This window comes from Mirounga leonina, unplaced genomic scaffold (genome assembly GCF_011800145.1).
Source record: "Mirounga leonina isolate KUSES-001 unplaced genomic scaffold, KU_Mleo_1.0 Mir_174, whole genome shotgun sequence".
Classification (NCBI taxonomy): domain Eukaryota; kingdom Metazoa; phylum Chordata; class Mammalia; order Carnivora; family Phocidae; genus Mirounga; species Mirounga leonina.
Genome location: NW_023270451.1, coordinates 69,819,431 through 69,827,299, shown reverse-complemented (window position 1 = coordinate 69,827,299; position 7,869 = coordinate 69,819,431). Strand labels below are relative to the sequence as shown.

The 7,869-nt window shown below is 38.5% G+C and overlaps 1 protein-coding gene across 3 annotated transcripts in view; it reads right to left on the bottom strand.

Moving 5' to 3' along the window:
- Positions 1–1,944: 1,944 nt before the first annotated feature.
- The window catches only part of MKLN1 (muskelin 1), a 167,638-nt gene continuing 161,713 nt past the window's right edge, over positions 1,945–7,869 (bottom strand). For 2 of the 3 annotated variants that reach the window (XM_035021127.1, XM_035021126.1), the window contains exon 17: positions 1,945–6,910. In XM_035021127.1, coding sequence (XP_034877018.1) covers positions 6,789–6,910 — 122 coding nt within the window. In that variant the 3' untranslated portion in view covers positions 1,945–6,788. The remainder of the gene's footprint in view (positions 6,911–7,869) is intronic. The other variant, XM_035021125.1, reaches the window with a different exon arrangement.

Here is a 7,869-nt window from a genome sequence, read left to right as displayed (position 1 = left end):
TAAATGGGTAGTTTACAATTGAAGGAGAAAACAGTTTACAACTGGTCAGTCACCAAAATCATTTTTTCTGGGAGAGGAAAAAAAAAAATCTCAAAAGGAGACCAAGTGTATAAAACTTTTAAAAACATGTATCTTCCCCAAAGAAGAGTATTCATATTTAAATTTTGGAGTTTGATATCCTGCTATCAGATTTGAGGTCAGGTAGACACTTACTTTAGTATGTCTTAACAGTTTATATTCGGTGCTCTCGAAAGTAAAGCTAGTGTGTATATGTAACATTGAGCTAAGCCTTTACAAAGGTGGAGTATCCTAGGACTTCCAACGTAGGCAACTGAAAAAAGGTAAAGCCATGCATCTCTGTCCTCAGCTTCCTCCCCTTTCATCACAAGAAGGTAAACACAGCAACTACAAGGCAAGATGCTAAAACGGTCACTAGCAGACATCTAATGGCACGGCCCTGATGGTGTAAGATCCTCTCTTTGTTGCAAAAGGAATTTATAAAGCTCTGCCAGCTGCAATGGAATTGGACTTATTCTAGATACCTTCTCTAATTAAATCACTTTCCAGACATGAAGGAGACCTATAGAATAAACCAAATTTATTAAATACTTTTTAAATTAAATTTAAAAATTTTGAAAGATTTTATTTATTTGACAGAGAGAGACACAGCAAGAGCGGGAACACAAGCAGGGGGAGTGGGAGAGGGAGAAGCAGGCTTCCCGCTGAGCAGGGAGCCTGATGATGTGGGGCTCAATCCCAGGACCCTGGGATCATGACCTGAGCCGAAGGCAGACGCTTAATGACTGAGCCACCCAGGCGCCCCTAAAAAGAAAAGATTTTATTTATCTGTCAGAGAGAGAGCACAAACAGGGGGAGTGGCAGGCAGAGGGAGAAGCAGGCTCCCCGCTGAGCAAGGAGCCCAATGCATGATCCCAGGACTCTGGGATCATGACCTGAGCCAAAGGCAGAAGTTTTAACCTACTGAGCCACCCAGGCATTCCATACTTTTTTTTTTTTTTTAAAGTAGGCTCCAGGCCCAGCATGGAGCCCAACGTGGGGCTTGAACTCACAACCCCAAGATCAAGACCTAAGCTCAACTGACTGAGCCACCCAGGCACCTCCAAAATTATTAAATACTTCTAATGCCAGAACTCATGGATTTCTTGGCAAAGTAGATAAACAGTGACCCATGGGATTGTGCATAATTAAAGTACAGAAAACAATTGATGCCAGTGTAATTCTGTATGGGTTGTAAGTTAAACATGAAATGACAATTTTCTTCCTATTTTAAAAGGCTAGAAAATAAACCCCAACCAAATGACACTGGCTAAGCTGTAACAAAGGCTTTCTTTCTTGAGATTTGTTAGCAAAAGAGAGAAATAAAGCTCAAAACCGGCTACTTGAGCAACCCCATAATCATGCACACAGGCCTGTTCAGTGTATCACACAGTACTTTTCCTTCCTGCCAATTAATCTGGCAGTCATTAAGCACTGGGTGAAACTGAAGAATGATGATCTCTTCAGGCTGGTATTGGTGTGGCAGACAGCTCAGATATCCACACTAAGTGCTGTGAATGCTAGCATCCCAGATGGTACAGAGCTTGTGCTGTGGCAAGAGCTTCAACTTGATGAAAAAGCAAGTCCCATGGGAGCCCCAAAACTGCACGTCAGAATGTTTTATTGCTGGTTTTCCCACTGGATCCTTCTCAAGAAACTGCTCAGCTAGTTTAAAATCTTGAGCCCATCACAGTGGGTTTTCCGTTCCAAGACCTCTAACAGCTCTTTGGGAGAAGATGAGAAAAGAAACTAACCAGGAATGCTGCTTTCCAAAGACGACACAGAATGAGCTGTGATTCCTTTTGAGAGTCATCTTCACAGCACTGCATTAGCAAAATGAATTTAGGGTCCAAAATGGAGAGCTTTCTTTTTCATTTTGATTTGTGGACCTTCTCATCCATGAGCAAAAAGCTCCTATTTTCCTTTCTCTAACATATCCGCATTCTCCTCTAGCCCTGTTCCTGGGGTTCCATTCCTCCAAGTGAAAATGCCATATAGACAGGCAAAATAGGATGCTGCACACAAATGTTTAATAGTTCATTGAAACTGTCTGAGCCGCAGATAAAAAGGAAGGTGAATTATTTCAGGATTATCAGTGATAATTTTAAAAATGAACAAATACCAATCATTTCATAGCAATCAAAGCTATTCCTAATAAACAATTACATCAGAAATTGAAAGTCAATTTTTAACACAGATTCCAACTTCAGCAGAACATCAATGCTACTCAGAGCTAGTAGGAATAGAGGGAAAAAAGGCTAAAAAATATAAAGAAAAGACAACAGGCAAATGGAAATCTGGTGATGTGCTGAATTCCATGAGCTCTGCTAGGAAACCTGTACGTGATCATCAGTTTTAGGACTATGCTTCCTAGTGTCAGGAAACGAAGCCAACGCTGGCTCCTCCATTAAGGCCGCCAAGAGCCATGTTACTATCCTCCAAATGAAAATGTCTCAACATTGTTAATTCTTTCATAACGGACAATTTTAAATTTCACTATTCTGTTGTCATAAACAAGGATAAAAGAGCATGTTTGCCTCAAAATGATTTTGACCTTTTCTCTTAAGTGGTACAATACTCATAAGCAATGCCAAAGAAAACCTAGGGAATCTAGGGCTGAAAAAGCCAAGAATAAAGTCAGGTCAGCTAAGGAAATAATGGATGTAAAATTCACACTATTTGGTCGGCAGGAGGAAATCAAGGTTAAGAAATTATGTAAAATAAAATCTCTAAGATAGCGTATTTTTTTCCAGGAAAAAAAGCATCTGGTGAAGAAATCAATAAATTGTAATGAGTCCTCCTGCCAAAACAAACAATGGCAACATCATCAGCTGATCTAGTTGGCTCCTAATGAACTGTTTCAACAAACTTGGAAATGTCCACCTTCAACTGAAATACTTCTACACTAGAAATTTTGGATAGTCAAATCATTTCAGCATTGATACAAATCACAGGGAGATATAAGCTACAGTCAAAAATCACAGAAGAATAATGTTATTTGACTAATAAGAAATACAAAAACCTTTGAGTGAAAGAGCCCAAAGATCTAATCTACAAGTATTGTCATATGCAGACCCTATAGGACACTCTCCAATAACTATAAACTTTTTCTGAGGAAGCATGCAATCCCAGATCAAGGACAATTTTAAGAACTTGCAACTTAGTAAAAACTCAGGCCAGAATTTATGTAAAAGGATGAAACTGCAGACGATCATGGATTTTTAAGAAAAGAAGGGTTATGAAGGCTATGCTTTTAATAGCTAGATGACTTTGTTTAGAGTACACACCTCCCATACAAATCACTTCAAACCATAATTCCCAACTGCCAGGTAACATTCAACCACCTAAAGAGTTAACATAACATTCACTCAGGAAATAAGTAAATGACCCATAATTACCAAATGAATTCCATATGGTGTTAAGAATAATTATGACTTCTTCATGTTATAACCATGAAACTGAATATAATTCAGAGAATAAAATCAGGAACATGTTCCTACGTGCTTTTGGATTCACTGAACATCATTCTCAATGCAGTTTTTGTTTGTAGGTTAGATTTTCAAACTTTTTTATTACATGAAATTCTGTTAATGTATCTCTAAATAGCACTTTTAAGGCAGATGTGAAGAGATCCGCTGGAAGGATAAGCTGGGAACCATTTATATTCAAAATACATATTTCACCCAAGAATGCAATTTTATAATCTTAAATCACTGTGCTCTAAACCCAACAAGGCTTTCTGTGATAAACCCAGTAAATTAACTTTCTAGTGTTTTCTATCAGTTTCTACTTATTAGACATAGGTCAGTTTTAGCATCAATGAAAACCAGGTCTAAAAAGATAATCTCGTGAAAAGCTAAGACTGTCAGCTTGAGCACTGAGTCAGGCACCCAAGTCTGGATTCCTTTGCTTGAAGGAGATTTAGATTATTTGAATTAGTCAAACTGGCCACATGAGGTCTCTGTTATTCCACAGCATACAAATGCATTTTAGAAGTATCTTTCAAATCAGATAATTTCTCATCAAGTACAAGCGCTGAAAATAATGTTAGAGATCTAGTTTACTTTCTGGAATAATGCATTCCCCTGTGAAAGAGAGAAATGGGAATGAAGCTGAAGCAAGAGATAATGAAACTGAGTAAAAACTGTGCCCTACTACGGAATGCATCTAAAGCATCCCAGCCAGGTGTTTCAACTGGGACTCACTAAGCTAGAATGAAAGCATTTCAAGGAATAAAGCACAGATAATTTGGCCTACCTAAACACTGTATCTAAATACTAAACTAGGTTAAATTATAATACACCGCTGGTATTCTTGGAAATATATGTAGCTCCTCACTAAATATATAAACAAGTTTCAAATCAGGTTCTGGTGTGAAATGTGAGCAATGTGTTGTTGGTCATGGTTATGATTAAGCCCTACGTTCTCCTGCAATCATTTCCAGCAATGCTCCTTTAGAGCCCCATGGCACAAACTCCACCGAGTCAACAACCTCCTCAACAGTGTATCTCACTTAGGCAACACTGAATGGTTCACTATGATTCAGCCCCATTTAAACATGTTAGTGAAAAAAATTTCAGAAATGAAAAGGGCAAAAGTTCCATCTCAATAAAGTGAGGAAAGATAAAATTAAAACAAGCTCATGTTAAAAAGCAATAGTAGAGAGTCAGTTAGGGAAAAACAAAAACAAAATCACTGAGGTCAAGAACTGCATTTCTTCCAAATATGGAATCTACGGAACTCATGAAAACAGTGACAAAGAAAGCACTGTAGAAACAAAAGGTGGAGGCAGCAGACTTTCATTTGGTTAGTGTGTTTAAAGTGCCAGAGTTCACGGCAAGCAAACTAGAGCTTTTAAATTTAGAAACTCTATCGATAAAGTTCTTCTCTATCAACTCTTTGTTTTGTACTTGTTTCCACAAAACAAGATGCAATAGGCTACAGTATTAGTGATACTATTTTATTTCTTGACTGTCAGGGGACTATCATTTTACGAAGCTGTACGAGAATGTAAGTAGATTCTATTTGCTCACCTATAAAGTCACTTGGTTATTCTGTAGCTGCACAATTTGGTACTTAGTGAATTACATACTATAGCTTCCACAAGGTAAGATACAAATCTAATTGTTTAATAAATCACTATGGATAGCTTTGGGATGCTTGGAAAGCTAAGGAGCCCAAGATTCAAGTCTGGAACTAGGAAAAATAGATTTCTGTCCATTCCCAAAAGCAGTGAAGCCAAGCAATAAAGACAGAGTGAAGAGGGATCTCAGTCTCATTCCTATACATGAGACTTTTCAAGAAAAGTGCAAGTCAAAGTCTTCTCTTTGGTGAAGCCTAATCTTGCTACTCAGGGACATACTCAATTCCCCAAAGTCCTTCACTTTTCAGAGCTACTGGACTGATGGACATTTATTTACTTCGTCTGTTTTAGGCATGGTGGGTGTCAGTTGCATGCAGCACACTTTTTGAGTAAATGCAAGCACTGGCCAGGTTTGGGCTTCCTATACTGCACCCCACAGCACCTCATGGAATGATATATACCTCCATCCCCCACAAAAAAAAAATGGAACAGTGGGAAAGCCTATCTGCCTTTCTTTTAATGAAAAAAACACCTCACCATTATTTTCTTTTTCTTCACTTCAAAGCCTGTGTGCTTTGTGAAATGCCTGTCAGCTGTATTCCATAGGACAACTACAAACCATTATTCTTTAAGATAGCAGTATACAGAAGCAGATGCAGGGAGCTAATGTATATGGAAAGAAACAGAAGCATAGCTCTGGAAACCCACCCTCCCAAGTGAAAATGCTACAAAGAGCACAAAGGAGAAATGGAATCACAGCTCTAACAGAGCAAAGAGTCATCTTCTTCCAAACTTTGCTACAAAGACATCAATGAACATATTAATCACTACTAGAATCATCTTGCTGGTCATGTTTATATTGGCTCTTAAAGGTTCTGAACTATATTCTCCTCAGTTTAAGGTTTCTGTGACTCAAAGCTATTGTAATATCCACTACAAAATATATCATTATAGAAATACTATATACCAATCTCAGTACCTGGATCAATCTTGGGTTTCATTTTTTAGTTTTATGACAAGGAGCATAAATTTGAGCCCTCTGTTCCTCCTACTGTTTAATGTAATACAAGACTCTAGTCAACAGAGACACAGATATCACTTTAACATACATCATTTGCCCTACAGAACTATATACTTTTAAGAATGAAGTGAAGAGGTAAACAAGTGACACCACTTACAAGCAGTTGTGTGATGTGAGGCAAAGTGAAATGGGAAAGGAGGAGAAAGGGGCGAGGCCAAACCAGCCAACAACAAAACCCCATTCTTCTTTCTAGCACTGAGTCTGCTAATAGTGCTTATTTGCCCCAATTTTATAAAAATGAAATAAAAATCAGAAAAGGGTAAACTGCCTGATTATTTCTTCTTTTATATTCATTCGTTCTTAAAAGTTAAAGTAAGAAAAAAATATATATATTTAAATGGAAATAATACCAATTTCACTTTATTAACCTAATTCAGGAACAGGATGAGGAGAAAGGGGCTGAGGTGGGGGATGAAGGAAGAGGGTTAAAACTTGTGACAGTAAAGATCCCTTCAAAATTCTGGTGCAGTCCTCGATCACGGCAGCCTAATTGTCGGTCAACAGAGTTGCACTCCAAAATATTGAACGCAGACTCCTGTGCTGCATTGCTGTCCAGCGGCTCTCCAGTTACAGCATGATGAGATCTACCAGGTTGCCTTTAGGGGGAGTCATGCTGTCAGGAAAGAAATTTACTAAGGTGTCAAAGAGCTGAGTTCTTTGAGCATAGGTGTGATCCACGTCAGAAAAGCCTGGTAAAGGAGAAATACAAAGAAACTCATCCATTGTGCCTAAAACATGTAACAGAGAAGCCAGTTGAGAAAAGCAGCAATGTATAATGGAAAAACCAAACCCAAATCTGATTTTAAAATGAGACAGACATGGGTCTTGAACCCAGTTTTACTACCTGCCAGTGGGGTGATCTTAGGTAAGTGAATCAGCCTTTCTGTTACTGTTTCCACAGCTGTAAATTTGTGTTAATCTTGTTTACTTCGTGGCATTACTGTGCATATTAAATGCAATTATGTGAGAAGCACCTGTTCTAATGACTGGCACCTTAGTAACTAATAGCGATTTCTCTTCTTTTCCTTACAAGCATTTTCCTCTTCTAGTCCACTGAGGCATTTTCACTCCTCTCTTTCTGACTTTATAATGCTTCTGACCCGCTAAACTTTTTTTTTATAATAAAAATACAATAAAATCGGGGCGCCTGGATGGCTCAGTCGGTTAAACATCCAACTCTTGGTTTTGGCTCAGGTCATGGTCTCAGGGTCCTGGGATCGAGCCCTGCGTTGAGCTCAGTGCTCAGCACAAAGTCCGCTTGTCCCTCTCCCTCTGCCCCTCCCCCACTCTCTCTCTCATAAATCAATCTTAAAAAAATACAATAAAATCAAAACAAAAAATATACTAAAATCACTTTCTTTAGAAGGTGGTCTAAAATCATTAAGGTCCTGAGAGCTGGAAGTAGTCTCAGAGAACTGAGTGAAAGAAATACAGGTACAGTAACATGGAACAATCCCTGGCACATAGTAAATGCCATACATTCACGGTACTATGCACCAGGCTCTCGGCCAGGCACACGTCATGTGAGAGAGAGAGCAACGAACTACTTTTATCCAGATAAACATTAGAAAGTGGATGACATTCTTAAAAGGTGGGGACCATGGAACTAAAGGATATTTCCCCCATTTAACTTCTAGCAAACATTTAA